Raw genomic sequence first — 20,968 nt, 5'->3', positions numbered from 1 at the left:
GCACTTGCTAGCTTTTGTTGTGCAGGTTGTGGCTAGAAATATGTCACTAAAGCTTTTCAGTGCTGTCTTTGAGAACATTTAAAAAATACTTTTGTGACTTAAGTGTAGGGGAAATGCAGCCATTCAAGTAGAAATGGTGGTGATGTAGAGGTGGATGCATTCTTGCAGAGGCCACGAAAACAACTGAAGTTGTAATTGTGATATGGCATGATGTAGTTTGCTTCTTTGTGATAGTCTGCCTTTTGCCACAGTGGAAGTCTTATTAATTCTAAATAGCCACAAAGGCACGCTTCTGGGTTCATCTTCAGGTTTCCATTCTGCAAGCATCCCTAAAATGGAAAGATGGTTCTCTTTTGAGAAGCACCATTAGTATTCAGAATATGTTAGCATAGGGGAGTTTAAAATTTGACATCATTCCTTCTGCTTTTCCATTGAAAAATGGTACAATTTTACATGATCAAGTGGAGGAAATTCCATCTGAGGATTCAGGGGACAGAAAAAGAGAATGATTTAGCTGATGCCTGATTATTGTAAGGAATTTATTTTTTTTTAATTACTGATGAAAGAGAATAATACTGTAAGCAGTGGCATAACTTCTTAAAATGTCTCATCTCAGAAGCTTTTTTCTCTCTTCAGAATAAAAATTAAAGAAGATTTTCTTAAAGATGTGTGCAAGAATGTGTTCATGTTGAAGTGACCCTTATGTATTGCATGCATTCTGAGGTAACCTATAAGCAATTAAAATTACTAAGTGTCCTTCCAGTCACAGAGTCCAACAGAGTTAAGAAACTGTTGCTTAACAAAACATATGTACACTTTTAATACTTACTCCATAAATTAAGCATATAAAGTTCCAATGGCCTTTAAAGTATCTCAGAGGAGTTCAAGAGACTCTCACCAATTCATCAAAACCATTGGTTTGTTTTGTTGACAACCATGCAGGAGCGTTGATCTGAGGGACCGGTAAACCGGGAATTGCCGTTCAGCTTTCAGCCTCTTGAGCCTAGCTAGGAAATTACAAAAGTAGACATTTCCAAGTCTCAGGCAAACTAGAAGGGAAGGGAATCAGAACATTTCCTTCCAAGAATTTGTCTTTTATTCTTTCGGCTTCAGAGATAAAGGGTAATGTTTGGATACTGAGAAACAGATTTCACTAATTTTTGTTTTCTGGGGAATTTGATGAATAGCCCCTCAGATAAGCTGAGTTAGCCCATTAGCTGCCCTATTAAAGCCTTTCAACAGAGCTTTCTAAACAATTCTTAAATGTGTTGAAATCTAGACAGAATGTGGAAGCCTTTTTTCCATGAAACAGAATCCAGTCAGTGTTAGCATTTAAACTGAATTGAATAGTGGAGTACTTTGAAACATTGCAGAGGCTCTAAAACAGAAAGGAATAGAATTGGTTCCCATCATCTCCATATGTTGTTCATCTTTACTGGCTCACAATTCCTTTAGGATTTCCACAGTAACAAGTGGAGAGCTGAAGGAGCTATCCAAAATGAGCAAGCGTTCTCTCTCACTTTAGAGGTGGAGAGACAGAAGCAGTGAGAAATCAAAGGACAACGCAAGACAATAATGTGTTCAGGAAAAGAATTCTAACATCTTGAATTCCCTTTCCTAACTAGCTGAGACTTCCCATTGTAAATGCGGCCGTATGGTTAAGTTGTTATCTTTTACTCATAGACCATTCTCATTCAGCTAAAGAGTTTGGAATTGCACCATCTTAATAAATTCATTTTGCTGCTTTAAACCTGATTAAAGTTTTCTGCTACGTATCTCTGCTGTCATTAACCCTAACAGCCCTTTGGTCTAACTCTGTAGGACATATGTGTCTGAGCTTACCAACTCCTATTCTCATCTCCAATTCACGTGCTCCAACTACCTTTAAAATTTGTCACTCCTTTCTTCCTTTCCACCACACTTTTCTCTTACTTATGTTCCTTTTACTACCTAGAGACAAGAAGAAGGAAGCAGGAGATTTTCCCATCATCGTCTTCAGCCTCTGACCTTAGTATAGATATGTAGGGAAAGGCCTAGAAGATATAAACAAGCCGTTGCACAACACGTTGACCTTCACTTTGTGTAGAAAACACCAAGCAGCACATTCAGAGCTCCCACTTGCACGTCGCCCATCAGAGTCAGAACAAAAGTGTAATGTTTCAGAAGGGCTCCCTAATTATATGTTACGTGACTCTCAAAAGTCCCTGCAGTCAAATCTTGCTTTGGTAAAGGTTCCGTTATTTATGAACTGACTTTGTGTGGTAAATATATCTACCATTTTGCTTTGGCCTCTGAGGTTTTAAACTTAAGAGTGTTTTACAACTGTTTGGTAACACATCTAGTGTTGAAATCCTGTTTTCCCCTGTTCGTACAGAATCAGAATAGCTTCCTGTTATTATACTACTTAAAAAGCCAAACTTTCCCACCACAGACAACTTCAACCTGCTGGCTTGAAATTTATATTGATTCTGTCACTAATCTAGTTGCTTTTGATATGAGTCTTTTAGGTGAATGTGGAGGGTTCTTTAAATTTAATTGCAGCAGATGTTTCTTTGGGTTTTCTCTGTCCCATTTCACTCTGGATTTTAGTTGGTTTTCCTTGGAAAGGTACATGAAAGGGAAATCCTTGTATAGTCAAATGTTTGTTTTACCATCTAAAGCTTGCAAAGGGTCCTTAGGCTGGGCTGATTTCTTCTTGAAGAGCTGTAATTATTCATGGAAAGAGAAAAAAAAAACCTTTGTCACTAATAGGCTTCTTGGTGCTTCTTGTAACAGTCTTTATTATTCCTTTCTACATCATTTTCTATTGATGAGGTGAAAAAAAAGGCTTCCTCTGCTGTTGAGAGAGAAAAGGTAATTGTTCTTTTTTCACATTTACCAATGCTTGTTGCGTTCCTTATGTGTTTAAAGGACAAGGATGCAGAAAATGATGTTATTGATGGCATCACCATGGCAACAGTTCTTTGGAATAACACATTCTGGCATTGTTATTCTGCACACACAAAAAAAGGGGGACTTTCTTTTAAGCACAAACAGATTGTGCCCCTTTTAAATGCACCCATGAACTTTGCTTTTCTGAAGATTTACAGACTGGTTTGGGGCAGAAAGGATTCTGACATCATTTACCTCTCTGTGTACATCACATTATGGCGTTAAAAAAAAAAAAAAACCACTTTGAAAAAGCCAATGGTTTAAAGAGACACAGTATGGGAAGGATACATAAACATTTCTTTGATCAGAAAGACAAAAAAAACTTGAAAGATTTTGAAATTTATGAGCTCTAGCACCAGACCTACTAAATAATCAATCAAGAGACAGAGGAGAATGGAGGAGCCAAACACTCTGAGCTTATTAAAGTAGTTATTTAGTTATGACAGTACTCCGGATAACTTAGCTTTTACCCCAGCCACTACACACATCTTAAAACATTTTGATAGGAAATCAAATAGCCCATTCACAAGGCAGTTTGCAAACACATATTTTGCCTTTCATATTCAGTCTTCCATTGTCCTCAGGTATTGACAGTCTTGCTAGAATAACATTTTAGAAGCGATAGCATTTTCTAAGGCATAGTATCATTTTATTCTTTCTTGACTCCACTGCAGTTCTGAGTTGGATTACTTTATTTCTCTGATACTCATCAGTGAAATATATATGTGTTTTTATAAAAAAAAGAAGGGAATGTATTGAAATTTGGAACAAGTTTGAAATCCGTTCTGCACTCTGTGGTGTTCTGTGTGTTTCTGGCACCCTAGTGTACACCTTCCATTTTGACTTCCAGTGGTGCATGGAATTGGGCTGTACAAACCTTGAGGTTTGAACACAAGAAAGCTTTGCACCTAAGAAGAACTTGTGTTGTGTGCAAACATACTACTTAAGTATACCCACAATCTCATTTTTGAGAGAAACTGTAGTTGACTCAATGGCTCCAAAAATACTGTTAAAATGTTGGTTCCAGGTTGTATATGATTTTTCTGAAAGTCGCCACAGCTGGTGGAAATCAGCTGTTTGGTTGTTGGACAATAACTTAGACCATTGGATTTTTCTACTGTCAAAATGTTGATGGAAATGTGAAGCTCTGGGGACTATAGCACAGCTACATATGGATGCTGCTTCACATTCAGCTTTCTAGAGCTGAAGCGGCCCCCAAAAAAATGAACGGGAGGCTAGAACTCGATTGCTTTATCCCTTATCTTTGAGAGACATGGCCACCTTTGTGCCACATGGTCCTTTCTGCACAGGGGCAAGTCTATGGATTCCTTAACATCATGGTCAATGTTTTATTTTGTAGGGAACAAAATAACAGAATGAGCTTTGACTCTTGGTCATGATTAGCCCTACAAAAATGATAGGCCTGATGTAAGATAATAATTTTGTCTGTGCTCCATATTTAGCTGTAGAGCAGTGGACAGTCTTCATTTATTGCACAACATATTTTTGGGTTTAAATAGGTTATATATGCATTAGTACATATAACTTTATATATAATTATGAATATTCATTATATATATAAATTAGTGCATATATAATGATACATCTCTATAATAGTTTGTAATATATATAGTTAAATATAATATCATGTATCATTTTGCTAATTAGTCCTACAGTATATTTTCTGTTTATGTAAAAAGAAAATAAGACAAAATCTAGTGCATATATGAAACTTTTTCCAGCCATCAACACTTAGAAATGCCTTTACGTGTTGTGTTCATGGTAATAAAATAATCTTACTAAAATAGCAAAATTAGTATCAGATTTCTTCAGACAATGTTGTCTAATTTGGGGTTTATTATGCCTTAGAAAGGTAGTGCCTAGAAGTCAAGGCCACAGGAGACTCTTACTTCCCTGAAAAAGAATCTGAGAGTTGTGAGAATATTCCCAATGCAGAATAGGCATTGCTGAGGTCATTCCTCCACTTGGAGTTTGAAAGTAAACCCTCACACACATCCAGGGCCCTTCATCACCGGTTGGTTCCATGGGGAATGAAGCATCTTAGTTAAACCTCAATAAGAACCCAAAAGAAGAATCTGTTTCATCCTGTTGCTTTGCAAGGTTTATTTACTACACAGCTTTCTTAAATAACAGTCAGAAAGTAAACCTGCTAAATATCTCTTCTTGCATCCAAAGGTGCTGATCAAGCACATGTTCATTTTATGCTTAATTACATGATGTTGCAAGAAGTTACGAAATTTTCCTGGGAAGAGTTTGGGATGTGAAGGAGTTCCTGCAAAGCAAAGTGTTGTTGAAATATTTACTGTTATTCTATCTATTTTGAATATATGCTGTGTGTTTGAAAAAGTGCCCTGGAAATACTTATTTTTAAAATATTTCATTAGAAATATTTCTTTCTGGAAACCAAGGCTGTCTCAGCTGTGCAGATTTCAGAAGGAGGAAAAAAATACAAGATTTTAGGATTCTTTTTATAACCCCATCATCCCATCTCTTGCCTTATCTTTTCACAAATGATACTATAATGATTTAAACTTTGGTTAGACCCGGTTCAAAACCTTCTCATGAAACACTAATGAAAACCCATATTTTCAATTAAATGATTTATTTATATTTGTGGAAAGTGTCTCTTTCTGAGATTATTTTAAGTCTTGTTATTGGAGGACTAAAAACTTTGCAACATCTTTTTGAGAAGTTTCACTTGGTAGGAGGTGGAGAATTTTTGTTTAAATACTGAGTTTTCCTGTGACCAGGGAGGGAAAAAACATTTTCTTGCCATTGTCTGGTCTAATGCTCTACAAATTTCCCATGTTATAAATAGGTACCTTTTATTCCTAGAGAGAATCTTTTAGAAAAGAGTGAGACAGGTTTTCATATCTCTAGTATGCTATGAGGCCCAAAGGCCTAGTATTTTCAAAAATAACCTGGGAGTTTCTCATTTTTGCAACAACTCGGGACTTTTTTGTAGTTACTGAACTCCTACCCATCTGAGGGTACTTGAGCATGCCTTAATGATGTTGCCATTTGCTAACTCTGCTGTAGCACCACATCTCTGGGGGCCAGGATATCAGAACTACTCAAGGTTTATTAGCTCCCACCAAGGAACCAAGAAATAGGACAACGGTGGCAAAGGCTCAAGTGGAGAAAGCTCATTTCTCAGCTATGCCTCCTGCATGGCCTTGTCTGCCCTCAGGGTCACCTCTGTCTGCCGGTGGACTTTGTGTGGCAGTGACTCCCTGAAAACCAACCTTTTCTTTTGCTTTGCTTTCCTGTTTAAGGAACTGCAATTTAAAGATGAAGCAAAATTAAAAGCAGGTTGTAGTAGCGTTGACTGTGTCTTGTTTTGCTTTCCTTTCTTGTCCTTATCTTTCTCTTCCCCTGCCATTTATTTCCCTTTGTGTGAAATCAGTGATAATGTCAGGTGCCAAGTAGATACTGGCAGAGACTGACAGCCTTGGTTCTGCCAGACCAGCAGCAACACACATTCCCTGGGCTATCTTGCTGAATTTTCTTTGAGATAAACTGTATCTGTGTGTGAGAAGGTAACGGAGACGAGTGGAAGGGGTTTCAGTGAGCGCCAGCTTCTACTGGTAGCTCTGCAATGTGGGAAACAGACTGAGATTGCCAAACTTTTCCTGTGATCCACCAAAAAGCCATCACACAATCACAAGTTGGTCACAACCATCCTGGGCTGGATTTCATCCAGTCTTTCTTATTCTCTGTTCTTGGTCCCACAGGAATTGCTGACATTTACTGGAAAATTTTGAATCTATTTCCTTTCCCTTCCTGCATAGTTTTTCTGCTAAATTAAACTTGGTCCCTTCACTCCTATCATTCATTTAATCTTTCTATCCTCTTTTCTGAAATTACAGTACCTTTGCAGAATTGCAAATCTTGGCTTTTATTGCTGACAGAATGAAGTTGTATTTCTGACACATGCCTATTTCTAAATCTTAAGACAAAACCCCTGTTCAGGGCTGGATGACACATGCGGTTTTCTGGCTGCCACTCAGAGCAGGAACAGAGATCAGACTGCAAGCCTGCCTGCTGAAGATGCTGTCCCTAAGCATGTTTTATATCCAAACTGAAAACACATGTAATTGCTAAATAAGCTTGAATTTGTTTATTTTGTAATATACCAGCAGCTGGTTTTTTGTATGACGTCCAGGATTTCTCCAGCCAACCTACTCAATAGTGTAGAATTCTGTTTCCTTGGGTCAGTTTGCCTGCTCTATTCCTTCCCTTCCCTTCCCTTCCCTTTTGGGGTGAGGTGTAGTCACTGAAACAACTGTATTTTCCTAAAGCTTTAGGCAGAACCAAGCAAGTTATTTCAGGAATGAAGATGGAAAGAAAGTCTTGTGTTCATTCAGTTAAGAATACGAAAAACATTAGACCGTGACATAGATTATTAAATTTCCGACATACCCAATGTGAGGTTTCTCACTTAGCTCTAGTGGTCTATTCCTAGATGGATGCTTTGTACCTATGACGTTGTGATCGGCTGAGGAGGGGTAGCTGCCTCAACCAATTAGTTTTATCCTTCATTTTCTTGCTGAGGAGAACAAATCTTGGTGGGTTTTTTTAATCCTCATGTAAGGACATACTCTGTTTTGAGATGAGAGCCTCTTAAGCTCTCACTGGGGAGCCGAGCTCACCCAGACATTCTTCACGTCCCAGAATCAGGCCCTTATTAGTGAGCCAGAAATGTCCAGAGGATCTGATGCAACCGTGCAGCATAAAGATGAAGGTCAGATCCAGGCTATTGGAAAACAATCCTTCGGCTTCAATGGAGCTAAGATCTGACCATATGTATTTGTTGACTATAATTGGGTTTTTTAGCCAAATGTTGATTTTCATCACTCTTGTGAAGCGCACAAGATGCTGGAGTTAGAAGGCCAAAGCAGGGATGCTCACAGGTGCTTTCCACAAGCCAGCTGAAAAGTTAACAGTATGCTTTCTTTGGATAGCCAACCATCTAACTGCATTTGTATGATCAAAATTTATATGCATAATGTAACATTTGGCTTGAAGCAGCCATCTTGCACTTTCACTAACGTAATTTTCCTGTCTCCGTCAGAAACTTAGTGTGTTTTGTTTGGCCTCCATTCGTAACAGAGTAAAACAAAAACTCTGGGAGAGGAGTTGTCTCTGTCAGTCTTCTAAATTGCTTGGTCATTGACCAGTGTGTTTTATTGTGGTGCTGTAATTTCTCACATGAATTTTTAAAAAGAAAACAAACAAAAAAAAATCCCACTATGTTAATAGTTTAGTAAACAACTAAAATGAGAATGCTTGTTTCCTCTTGTATTCTTTCCTCTCTCTGCTGCTGAAGATATGTTGCCTTCTTTCTAGCACCAGGCATTGAGAGAATGACCGTAAGTGACAATCAGGTGATCTAAAGACATTGTATTTCATGCTACATTCTGTTTCTTACTTTACAGTTATTATAATGACAATATATTTGGTATTATATTTTGCTATGATATATAATACATACTGATACAGTTGAACTCTACCATTCCTTAAATTAGCAGTTCTCTAAAAGAGAAAAGTCCTGATAGTCCTGAATATCACCGGTAACAGTTTCGTAACACCACATGGATCCCCTACGTAAGCAGAAGTAATTATCCCCTATAACTAAGATTGAAGGAGAGAAACTAACCACAACAATTGCTTGTTGTTTGTGTTATAAAGATTTATGCTTTACTTTACATACAGGGTATGTTCATAAAAAGTGTGTAGAAGAGTTCATAAATAATTAAACACTGTGGCTTATCCGTTATATGCAATTCAATGACTTGCATATAACATTTAATGTCTTAACTCTTTTAGAAGTTACTAGAACAGAATCATACAAATTATGTGATGTGTGGATTTCGTAAATCATGTCTACAACTTTTTTAATGGATTTTTTATAAGATTCATTTTTTTGTTAAATAAGGGTGCAACTGTAATAAGAGATTTCACTGTGTACCTAGTGCTAAAATTAACTTAACAAAAAAGAGAATCTAATTATGTAGTTTTGGGGATTGAGTATAAGTGATGCACATGCTACTGTGCATGTCAGTGTGTATATATGGGTTAAGTTCAAGATTTCTTGTATTTTCTTACCACATTCAACCACATATACTCTGACAATATTCTAAAAGTTACTACTGTATTATATCTTTGGTGCAATTTAAAGTAGTCTTTTTCAGATTGTATTTGGAATCTGCATGATTATTTGGAAGTTATAAAAAATAGCAGCAATATAAATACAGAGTAAGTGAAATTATGACCACATAGAGGATCATGTAAGCATATATGATGAACCACGAAGTAAAATAATTGCTAGAAGTCTTAATTAAGATGAGAACAGGCAGTGTTAATGAAAAATAAAGGCTGATCAGTACATTAGTTGTCACAGTCAGCCTGATTTAAGCACTTTCAGAGCCATTGAGCTGAAAACATTTTTAGAGCATAATACAATGGAGAGGTCATTGTATCAGACTGAACATTTTGCAGAACAGCACTATTAAGGGATTTGTGATAACTAGATGGCAGACTAGATTAATGTAGTAGACTTACACCCAAATCTCTCCTAGGCCAGGAACAAAAATGAACGTGGATTGTAGGTCATATAACAATGTCTGCCAGTCTCCCGTGAACAATCTTTTGTAACTGAAAGTCAGAAAAAATCCAGGAATGCAATAGGAGAGAATTTCTCAAGTCATATCTAAAACACTGAGAGAGGATTTAGTTTAATTAGATTAGTGTTTTCCTTTCTTAAGTGGCATTTCTCTTCCTGTTTACAATATATTTTCCATTGGATTCTGTTTTGCTGTCTTTTTGTAAGGTGAATTTGCTGAGAATGTGTCTGTGTTTGAAAAGTTTATTTTACTGTCTGCCAGCACTGCCAAAGAGAACATGCATCCATTTTTGTGCTAGGCTTTAGAGACTACCTTGAGTAGCAGCATATTAAATTAAGATACTGCTTTTATTAACAGTTAACATGAAAAACCTAGAACCTTTCAACATTGGACATTTTAGTGTCATGACGATAAAGTAAGGATTCTTTGGTGTAGAGACTTCTCTTTTATCAATATTTAGTCTTTCCCTTGATTTGGGAACTATGGTTTTTCACTCGACCATCGGTTCTAGAAGCTGGCACACACCGATCACTGCAAAAATCAAGAGAAGCAGCTAAGAACAACTCCTTGTGTTCAAAACCAGAGTGATGCAGTTGCCCACACAACAGGGGAGGGAGGGGGGCCACAAGGCTGTGTAGTAGAAGATGTAGTTCTGCAAATACTTTCTGGTTAAGGCTCGGGTGGAGGATCCATTGCCTGATATTTTGCCCAGTCTGTGCAACATACTGAAGTAAAACTGCTGTGGGCATAATTCTGTACTGTCTTGGGAAAGGCCTAGAATAATTCCATAGGTGTTTCCCTTCTCTTCCCTGGTTCTGCATTACATTGGTCAGCTCTGGGAAGGAGCAACACGTGAAGCACAGGGCACTTGGTGCTGAGGCCCCTCTGCTGAGTTGGGGCTTATGGTGATTAAGAGAAGAAGTTCAAACACATTTAAATGAGCAGCAGAATCCCACCCAGTTTTTCCATGATCGTGTTTTTTACCTCAATGACTAGTTTTCCACCCATCTCTACGAATCGAGCTGTTTGGCCTTGCTTGTGCTAGTCACCCCCAGAGGGAACACAGCGTTTTTGCTGGAGCTGTGCGCTGCCCATCACTGGGGAGAGGAGCCTCCTGCCTGCCTGCACATGGCAGTGCCAGTGGGTCTGGAAGCACGCTGCCCGCCTCCCCTTTGGGTCAGTCTTTGTCCTGGGGCTGAGGGAGGCTGAACGCCAAGGCAGGCACTGAGATGCTTAAGAAACATCCCCCTTAACATCAGGGGAATTTTTTCCGTGCTGTTACTCACACTCTTGGCTCCTTATGTAAAAAGCATGTGCACGTTAGGTGGCTGCTAAACATTAACTAAAATAAGGCAAAACTTTGTTTCTCAGGAGGTGATGGTGAGGGGAGATGATAACTCAAGATGTTTTACTACTACTTTGATAGCAGAGTGGTGTGCAGTCAGCAGAGCAGTTATTTTACTACCGGCAGTGCATTCCATCCAGTTCCAGTATAGGAAATATGTGAGGTGTTTTATGTATTTCTAGTTTCTTTTAGAGTTTGGACCACATCCTCCTAAAGAGAATACTGAACAGAGTCATTTTAGGAGTATTTTTCTCTCCCATTTATATGCATTTGTATAGCAACTAAACTAGTATTAGGAAGGTATTTAGCATATTTTTGTATTTTTTTGTGTCATTTATATGCTATATCATAAAAGGTTCAGTATTGTCTGAAGAGTCAGCTTGCAAAAAAAAGTAAATCTTATGTATCAACAATGATTCATAAATCATTTGTGTATGTAGATTGATACAGAAGACATCTGGCCAAATACTGCATTTGCTGAAAAATTAAAATGTGGAATAATTAAAACTATTTGCAAGTTAACACAAATCTGGTTTAGATTACATTTTTAAACAAGCCAAAATATTTATTTGCTGCATTTTTATTTAAATAATTTTTTCAGGCCTAAATAGAATTCTGTTTAGGAATTTTTTGTAATTTAATTCTTAGGGATTTTGAAAAATACTAAAATATAAATGAGAAGTTTCGTTGTGGATGAGTTCCTGCTCTTGACTGAAAAATGATCATCTTTCACTTCACCAGGAAAACTTAAATTTCCTGAAATAATGGTTTTCAGGCTTATGAGATTTCTGTGTTGTTCTTCTCCAGCTAAACATGGAACTGAAATAGTTTTTCTACAGCTCCAACTACCTGATACAGTAACTGAAATGATTAATACAGTAACTGAAATGTTGTGGTCTTACACACAAATACCAGCATAAAATTCTGCTTTGTCTTTCACTTTTGTTTCAGAATGTAATAATTCTGATCTTCGATTTCTCCCAATATTTTTAGCAGTGCACAATTTCTGTCTTTCCAAGTGATTTTAACAATGGCAGATATTCAGTATCTGTAAGTAAACACTGAAAACCACTTGCTTCATTACACTTCTGAGCCATTAAATATCTTCTTTTATCTGTCTAATTCCTCTCTTCTCATTGCCTCAGCAGTGTGACTCAATCAGGCATGTGTTATCTTTCCCAGATCCTTTTCTGAACATAGCGTAGTGCGCAGGAATGCAGTTTGTCAAACACATTGTGTCTGAAATCCTTTGTTGGGAGAAGTGGAGAGAAAGAGATTATAAAATGCCTCAAAACCTTCAATAAGGCCGTTCCCAGGTTTCTTATATCCGTTTACCCAAACAAAACATTCATACCTCACTTCCATGTATAGGATGGTATGGTATGGTATGGTATGTATTATATATCTTCCAATAGCATCTGTTGACCAGGCTGCAGTTGACAGAGAATAACTTATTTTGTTCTTTGGCAAGTTTTTAGACTCATCAAGGCTAACACAGAGGGGAATTTAGAAGAGCAAAATATATCTGTTGTCTATAATGCTGTTTTTCATAGGCAGTGAGATTTAAGATCCTGATATTTTTTTGTAGGAGAGATGAACACAAATACCCACTTGGACTGGTGATGTGTGTTTTTCATTGCTCTGCTAATATAAACCTTTCTGAGGTGAAGTCGAGCAGTGCAAATAACTCCTGAAGCTGTTAGTTTCTGCCAACCTGAGGGAATCTCTGACTGACTTCCTGCAGCATTTCCTCCTCAGAATTTTGTACGCAAAGTTTCTTAGTAGCTGTCTTACACGCTAATCCTTTTATTTGTGTTCAATTAAAAACTATTCTGTATGCAGAGAAACTTTTGCTCAAATTCATCATAAAGCCTTGACGCTTGGTTTCAAGTATTTGATAGCGTGAGACCAGCCTGAGCCTAAAGGCGGTGTGTGTAGATGCTGGAGGTGGCGGGTGCGTTCATGTAGCTTCTGTAAGAATAAAAAGGGAGGGCAGTGATCGTTTTCACCTTTGGAAGCAAAAACTTTGCAACAGCCCTGAAAAAAACATTTATTTACAGTACGTCGTCACTGTAGGTTTAACTTGAACATTTTACACTGGAGTTGTTTTGAGAAATTAGCCTAGAATAAGTAGGAGTAGCCGCGTTACAAAGTGACAAATGAGCTGCTGAGTCCACACTGATGTTGCATGCACCCGCGTTTTGGGGAATACGTGCTGTTTTCACAGTAGTAAGCCGAGTTATGCTGTGAATTCTCTGTCAGTGTACTTTGAGAGAATTTGTTTCTCCTTTCCAGGTCAGATATCCAAGGGGAAGTCTGGGAAGGCTTTGTAATGCAAATCTAGCTAGCCTTCGTTCACACAAGGAATGCTAGATGCTGACCCATAAGGGCTGAGTTCAAGATTTCTGTCAATATGTGGGATTTGAATTAACTCAGTAATGAAGGCCTCTAAGAGCATAAGGCGCATTCAGTATCTGAATCACTTACGTGGTTCGGGAAGCTAAAATTGGCCCTATGATGAATAAGAGGAAGCTGGTTGATACTGCTCCTTGGCATAAACATTAACAGGAATCCACCCATGGCACTTGGACGTTTGTTGAACAGCTGGTATGTTTTGTTTAAAATAGTCAAAAAGAAAAGTGGTAGTAGGTTTGTTGGAGATTGGCTGCGCTTATGGTGGATGACACAGATAATTGAGATGTATAACAAACAGCGAAGAAACAGATCCAAGCAAAAATGCTCAGATATAATCTTTGTTATATTTTGTGTGTTCGAGAATATAAAGCACATTAACAGGCAAATAAAAATGCACCAGACAGTAACAACCATTAAATTTATACATGGAAAAAATAACAGTGAGCTCAGTTATTCAACTCTGATAATTGCCTGTGGGACAGACAGCTTCCTGGAGTATCCTTTGAATCCATTATATTTTCATGAAAGATTAGAATATGGATATGGAATAGGGAAATCACAAGTCCTGGGTTTCTACATGCAGCAGGGACACCCTGTATCCCACAGTAGTACTTGTTGTATTTGCCCCAGAGGAGGTTTGTCCTTTATTACACTTTGTTCATTGTATACCACTTTTCAACTGCGTTCTTTTGCCTTGTGGAACACAGTCCAGATGCAAAATAAAAATTACAGCTAAAATTACTGGAGGACTGGATGTGTGTAATTATTTTGTAATTCTATTTCAGTACTAATATTTTCCATTTTTCTTACTTTTTTTTACAGAGGGTATGAACTGTATGAACAAAGATCATGGGTGTGCACACATCTGCCGGGAGACGCCCAAAGGTGGGGTTGCCTGTGAATGTAGGCCTGGCTTTGAACTTGCCAAAAACCAGAAGGACTGCAAATGTAGGTAGATGAAGATTAAATTTCAAATGCCCCCAAATGTCTTATTTTCTGCATTGTTGTTATTTTCCAGAAGCCAAGAAATCAACCTTGTTTTGGCCAAAGGTGATTTGTAATTTTAGTAATGTGTTTTTTTCTGTAGAAGGTGTACTTGGGGATGGATAAGAGGGATTGAATAACAGAATGTTGGCAGTGACCCTGTTAGCAAAATGGTATTAACTTTTCTACCTTCCTATGGATGCAGAAAAGTGAGGGATCAGTTTAATCCAGGCTTTCCTTGTAAAGCAAAACAAATAAAGCATAGAGGATTCTGGTGTGCAATATTTTGAAGGTCCACAATGATAGATGCATTGATAAATTTACTAATGGGTTTAATGATAAATCCACTAGAGCTATCAAATTAAGAGTGTTAATTCCTCTTTTTTAAAGGATAGAAATGTTTGCTCTAGTTCCGATTCCGCTGCACACAGGCTACTTTTCTTGTTATTACTTGGAAAACATACAACTGTATCATATATATACTGTTCTTCAAAGAAAAACCCTGAGTCATGTATTCTCGAAGCTGGGATGCTGAAGATACAGATATTCATTATCCCACAAAATTGGAAATTGTTCTGTATAGGTTAAAATAATTGACCGTCTGTAATTTAGCATCGTCATGTGAAAGCTTCCAAATTGCATAGGAGTCTTTCTGATGGCTTCAGTGAGTGTTAGATCTGACTCCAATAGCTTGCTTTCCTACTTGGTAGCTTTGTGAGAAGCAAAAAGAAGGAAGTGCAATAAAACGACATAAAACATGTTTTGTGCTTTGCATAGGGCCAGTATTTTTGTGATAGCCTTTCTTCCACTTCAGCTTTTTTCTTCCTGAGATGTCCACTGTATAGACACACTTAGATGATATTAGTTCCCAAGTACAAAGTCAAAAGAATCACCTTTGAATATCATCAGGAAATGCCACAGGGTATTGTACAGCCTGATTGTTCCTCAGTATTAAGAAGCTACACAGAGCCAAAGGCAAAAGCACAGAGAAAAATTGCCTTTATAGTAATTTTCGTTCTCAATGTTTATTAGAAGTGAACGTTGCGTGCTGTTAATTGCAGTGCAACATCAGCTACATTTGTAAAGTGGGAGAGGATGTTTATTTATGTTGTTTATTATTTGTTTCCACAAATTTGTACATTCCTTAGGAATTACATTATCCTTTTTCATAGTGAGGTAGCGACAGGAGAATTAAGGCCTTTTCTAGAACTATATTTCTAAATGCCTCAAGGTTTAAGAGTGAAAAACTTGAATTTATTCTGTGCCCTCTGGTGTTCAAATTGTAGTTGGAAGTATAATGAGCTTTTGCTGACAGACCTCTAAGTAGGCATGCCGAGTTTTTCAAGGCCGCAGAGCTTGCTGCAAAGTACACCAACCCCTAAACCCACAGCACATCCTGCAAATATGTTCCAGAGTCTTATTTAAAATAACTGTACTTCTAGCCCTTCCAAACACAAAGAAGTATGAAGCTGTAGCCAGATAGCCTGGGACAAAATTGTGAGATTACAGCAGGCTATTTGTAAAGGTCTAGTTCTGAAACCAAATCTTGACTTTTAAAAAAACTTTTTCACAGCTAACCATTTCAGTGGAATTGGCTTAAATCTTGAGCTGCAGCTTTGCAAGTGCTGAGCACAGCTATGTTGAAGAGCTGCAAAAGAGACACTTGCCCCTTGTTGGCCTGGACTGGGTCTGTAGCCCTGTACACCAGGGACTGGTAGGGTCTGATACACCCCTAGTATATCCCTCTCAATTATTCTGATTTATCATGGTCCCTCCAGGAGACTGTGCCTTTCAGGGTTTGTCAGAGCTTGCTTCTCTGGTTTTTTATGTGAAGAGGTGGCAGAGAACCAGTACCTCACTAGGTGATTTTTTATCAGCCAGTTTGCCATTGAATCGGAATACTGGGAGAGGTTTTCAGACGTACTGGCCCAAGTCCACTAGTAATGAGATGTGTTCCTCAAAGGAAAAAAAGATGTTAAAATAAGTTAGAAAGCATAAAAAATTGGAGGGAGGCTCCCTGCTTTTTATGCATGCATTACAAATTTGTCATTACATCCTAATTACATGATTACATATCACCTGATTGTATCATTGCATGCTAATAAGGCAGTCACTATTGGTGTCTTGCTTCATTCAGTGTACAAGATGGTCAGTGCTCATTAAGCAGGCTTTTGTTCAATAGCTTCCTCTCCATAATTCAGTGTCATGCCTTGCCTGCTGCACGCTATTTAAACCCTATTGTGAACATAAAATTTTTAATTTCCTCATAGATTTTCCCATGATACTCACTACTGTAATATCGAAGTGCTTTGTAGGCATTGGTAATGTATTTTCAGAATGTTCTTGTCAAGTTAAAAAGTACTGGTTTGCCTATCTTACAAATGGGAAATGAATATAAAGATGTTAATGTCAAAGTCATTTAGTAGTGATAGGTGATTAACAAGAAACACCCAGAACCCAGCTCAGCATTTATAGCACTTTAGTATGATCAAAGCCAAGTTCCCAATGGCTCCAGCTGCAGTTGCAAATGCCATGGAGAAAGGAATATAATATTAGTAACCTGTAATAGATGTGATTCAAGTGACTTGCCAAGCCCTAAGTAGGAATTCCATGGCTATTCACTGTCTGAACAAGACCATCCTTTCTTGACAGTCCCTTTCTGATTTACTACTCATGCTTCAGCAAATGGACAAGATTCTCCATCTGTTTCCACAGACCTGACTTTCCCCAGCTCCACTGCGCACTGAATAAGACAGGAGTGTTTTCTGCATTTGTCATTAAGGATGGTTATCACAATACGATAAGTCTATGTACCAGAAGTCTGGTATTTTGTAGCTTTTTAGTGCTTAATATTGCAACCTTAATGGTTTCTTAGTGTAAATTTTAAACATGCAATTTCTCAGTTACAAAAAAAAAAAGTCTTGCCCACCATGCTAGGAAAACACAGAAGCATTGAGGCTGGAAGGGACCTCAAGAGGTCGTCTAGAAATACACTAAGCAGAATCATACAGATCCATACATAATTCCTCAGAAGAGCTGCATCCTTTAGATCCAAAGCAGCACTAAACTACCATCTTCTGTGTACACAAGCCATTAGAAGAGGAATATGCTTTGTCAGTGATTTTCATAGATACTTGCTGGCAGCAGAAAGAGGACACTTAGGAATAGTGAATTCGGTTCCAGATTGCAGTGGAAAAACAAGGGAAATTATCTCCTCTTTCTATATCTGTATCCACGATAGATTTTAAGATCCTGCTCCTGAGCATGACTGCATTAGAAATTTTTGATAAACTGAAAATTTTTTTCCCCGAACATGAACAACCCAAGACATTTTTTGTTAATCTCATTATTAGCTGGATCAGTTTAGCTGGAACTTGAAAAAGTAAGAGGAAACCTAAAGCAGATACACATACCTGCAAGTTGCAACCTAAAAGAAATAATTCTGGCAGTTATAAACAAGTGAAAGCTGACTCTTTTAATGACAAATGCTGGATAACCTTAACTACAGCTATTTCTATCTGCCCCCTCCGATAATAATGATTTAAGTAAGCAGGAGGGCTAGTGCTAAGTAATTCTAAAAATCCTCTCTAGTACGTTTACAATAAAATGCCATCCCACCTGTGCCTCGTGGCAGCTTTTCAGCTCCTGCTGACAATATTCTCATGCAGCTATTTGCTGTCAGTACAAAGATCTCCGGAATGTTAAAAATGTAATGCCATACTGGAATAAATAATGCAAGCAATGTTGCATGCACAGCTTTATCACATAGAAAGAGATGCCCATATATTTATATAAATTATATATTTAATGGCCAATTTAGTTAAAAAACAGTGCAATTTTTAATTTATCTGGAATTACAATGTGCTGGTTTGAACTGTTGCAGAAAGCCATGCTACAAAACCAAAACATCTGGCTTGTTGCAAGTTCTGTGGCATCTGAGCCATAGTATATATTTCAGTCCACATGTGGACAAGATTAGGACATCATTGTCTTAGGGGATTTTTTGTGCTAGTGGGTACTAAATGCTAGATTTAATATTTGGCCATATGTTTTCAAATACTCCTTCTCATGGGCATGTCAGATGGAAGATACCGGAAAAAGGATTATATGGAAGTTCAGAGAAGCACTGAAAGCAGGATTTAGCCTTTAGAGTGGGGCTGAATTTTGGTATTTTCTAACTTCTGGGGGTTTTAGCATGGAACATCAATATCATTATTTAGTGGAATAAGTACATTAAAATCCCTTTTGTTCTTTAAGATGTCATTCCTCTTCCAGACAGTTGTTTCTTGTCTTTCATCATCAAAATATCATTTCAAGACTAATCCATATATTTCTATGGATGTAAGCACTGGCCCACATGCAAAGCTCTATCTTAGGAATGCTTAGGTCAGCCCAGCCAAACTGAATAGATGCTGCTGCTTACAGCATAGGCAGGTGGACAGTTAGGGAGATTATGCCATGCTGCCAGCCTGCTGCCCCTTTAAGGTGGCTGGCCAGTTCAAGAGCCTGAGCATTATAGTCAGCGAAAAGAATTAATCTTGTTTGAAGGGTATTTGAAGCACCAGTGTCAGGGCTTCGGCTCAGGATGCCCCATAGCTTGTGCAAAGCATTTGACACTATCCCACATGACATCCTTGTCTCTAAATTGGAGAGACATGGATTTGACGGATGGACCACTTGGTGGATAAGGAATTGGCTGGATGGTCGCACTCAAAGAGTTGCGGTCAATGGCTCAATGTCCAAGTGGAGACCAGTGATGAGTGGCGTTCCTCAGAGGTCAGTATTGGGACCAGCGCTGTTTAACATCTTTGTCAGTGACATGGACAGTGGGATTGAGTGCACCCTCAGCAAGTTTGCTGACGACACCAAGCTGTGTGGTGCAGTCGACATGCTGGAGGGAAGGGATGCCATCCAGAGGGACCTGGACAGGCTTGAGAGGTGGGCCTGTGCGATCCTCATGAAGTTCAACAAGGTCAAGTGCAAGGTTCTGCACATGGGTCGCGGCAATCCCAAGCACAAATACAGGCCAGCCAGAGAATGGATTGAGAGCAGCCCTGAGGAGAAGGACTTGGGGGTGTTGGTTGATAAGAAGCTCAACATGACCCGGCAATGTGGGCTTGCAGCCCAGAAAGCCAACCATATCCTGGGCTGCATCAAAAGAAGCGTGACCAGCAGGTTGAGGGAGGTGGTTCTGCCCCTCTACTCCGCTCTGGTGAGACCCCACCTGGAGTACTGCGTTCAGCTCTGGGGCCCCCAACACAAGAAGGACATGGACCTGTTGGAGTGAATCCAGAGGAGGGCCTCGAAGATGATCAGAGGGCTGGAGCCCCTCTCCTATGAAGGCAGGCTGAGAGAGTTGGGGTTGTTCAGTCTGGAGAAGAGAAGGCTTCAGGGAGACCTTATAGCAGCCTTCCAGTACCTGAAGGGGGCCTACAAGAAAGCTGGAGAGGGACTTTTTACAAGGGCATGTAGTGATAGGACAAGGGGTAATGGCTTTAAACTGAAAGAGTGTAGGTTTAGATGAGATATAAGGAAGAAATTCTTCACTACGAGGGTGGTGAGGCACTGGAACAGGTTGCCCAGAGAAGTTGTGGATGCCCTGTCCCTGGAAGTGTTCAAGGCCAGGTTGGATGGGGCTTTGAGCAACCTAGTCTAGTGGAAGGTGTCCCTGCCCATGGCATGGGGGTTGGAACTAGATGATTTTTAAGGTCCCTTCCAACCCAAACCATTCTGTGATTCTATGATTCTATGATAGCTCTTCATTCACAGTAGAAACAATGTTGGGAGAAGAGACTGGTAACTTGGCCACCAGCATTAGACACCTCACATAGATGGTGTGCATCTTTGTAGGGCTTGTGTGCTGTTTCTACTTATCTTTGTAGCCAACACGAGCAAAGTCTTCTCTATGAGATGCTGGTTTTAGCCTGTTGTACAGGGTATTTCTCCCACTAAGGGAAAGAGCCCAGCATTTTGATTGCACTTAAGACATACACAAATGCTGAAGCAGTGTAAAAAGCAATGGTGTTACTCTGGTTTTAAACCTGCTGTGTGGAGATAAGTATATCTGAGTTCTAACAGACATGTATTCGCCTTTGGTAAAAAAAAAAAAAAGAAAAATTACTTACTGTTTTCCATCCCTTTTATTGTAGCATGATTTATAATGTTTGAAGGTGATCTGTGTCTATCAGAAGTTACCATATTGCCTCTTTTTGTTTGCCTTTTTAATGTCATAGACTCTGAATGAGCACACAGTCTTGCGTAGCTGTAGAGTCCAAAGTTATCAGAAATAATTTTTAAAGGAACACTTTGAGATTTCTCATTAATTTTGCTTTAATGCTTTCTGACAAAAATGGGGTAGATCTGGATGTCCCTTTGCTTTTAAATAATTTTGGTTTTCTTCCTCTAACCAAGAGAAACTTCTCACTGTGTCACTGCCACAGAATTAAGGCTGGAAGGAAATTGAAATGACATATTTTACAACTGGATTTTGTACCAATTTCACCTGCAGAGCTGTCAAGCTCCAGAATTTTGTCTCAAGTTGCTTTAAATAAATAAATAAATAAATAAATAAATTATAGTCTAGACAGAAATTCAAATCCGTCAAAAACGTGATTTACTAATATTTGTAAGAGACAGGAAAAGGAAC

The 20,968-nt window shown here is 38.6% G+C and overlaps 1 protein-coding gene across 5 annotated transcripts in view; it reads left to right on the top strand.

Annotated features, from left to right (window-relative positions):
• SCUBE1 (signal peptide, CUB domain and EGF like domain containing 1) overlaps positions 1-20,968 on the top strand; it is a 223,332-nt gene that overhangs the window by 97,312 nt on the left and 105,052 nt on the right. For all 5 annotated transcript variants that reach the window (XM_076343880.1, XM_076343872.1, XM_076343862.1 and 2 more), the window contains exon 5: positions 14,161-14,286. In XM_076343880.1, coding sequence (XP_076199995.1) covers positions 14,161-14,286 — 126 coding nt within the window. The remainder of the gene's footprint in view (positions 1-14,160; positions 14,287-20,968) is intronic.

The sequence above is a fragment of the Aptenodytes patagonicus genome, chromosome 1 (assembly GCF_965638725.1).
Source record: "Aptenodytes patagonicus chromosome 1, bAptPat1.pri.cur, whole genome shotgun sequence".
In the NCBI taxonomy this organism is placed as follows: Eukaryota; Metazoa; Chordata; class Aves; order Sphenisciformes; family Spheniscidae; genus Aptenodytes; species Aptenodytes patagonicus.
Note: the sequence above shows the minus strand (reverse complement) of the source record. Positions and strands in the feature narration are given on the sequence as shown.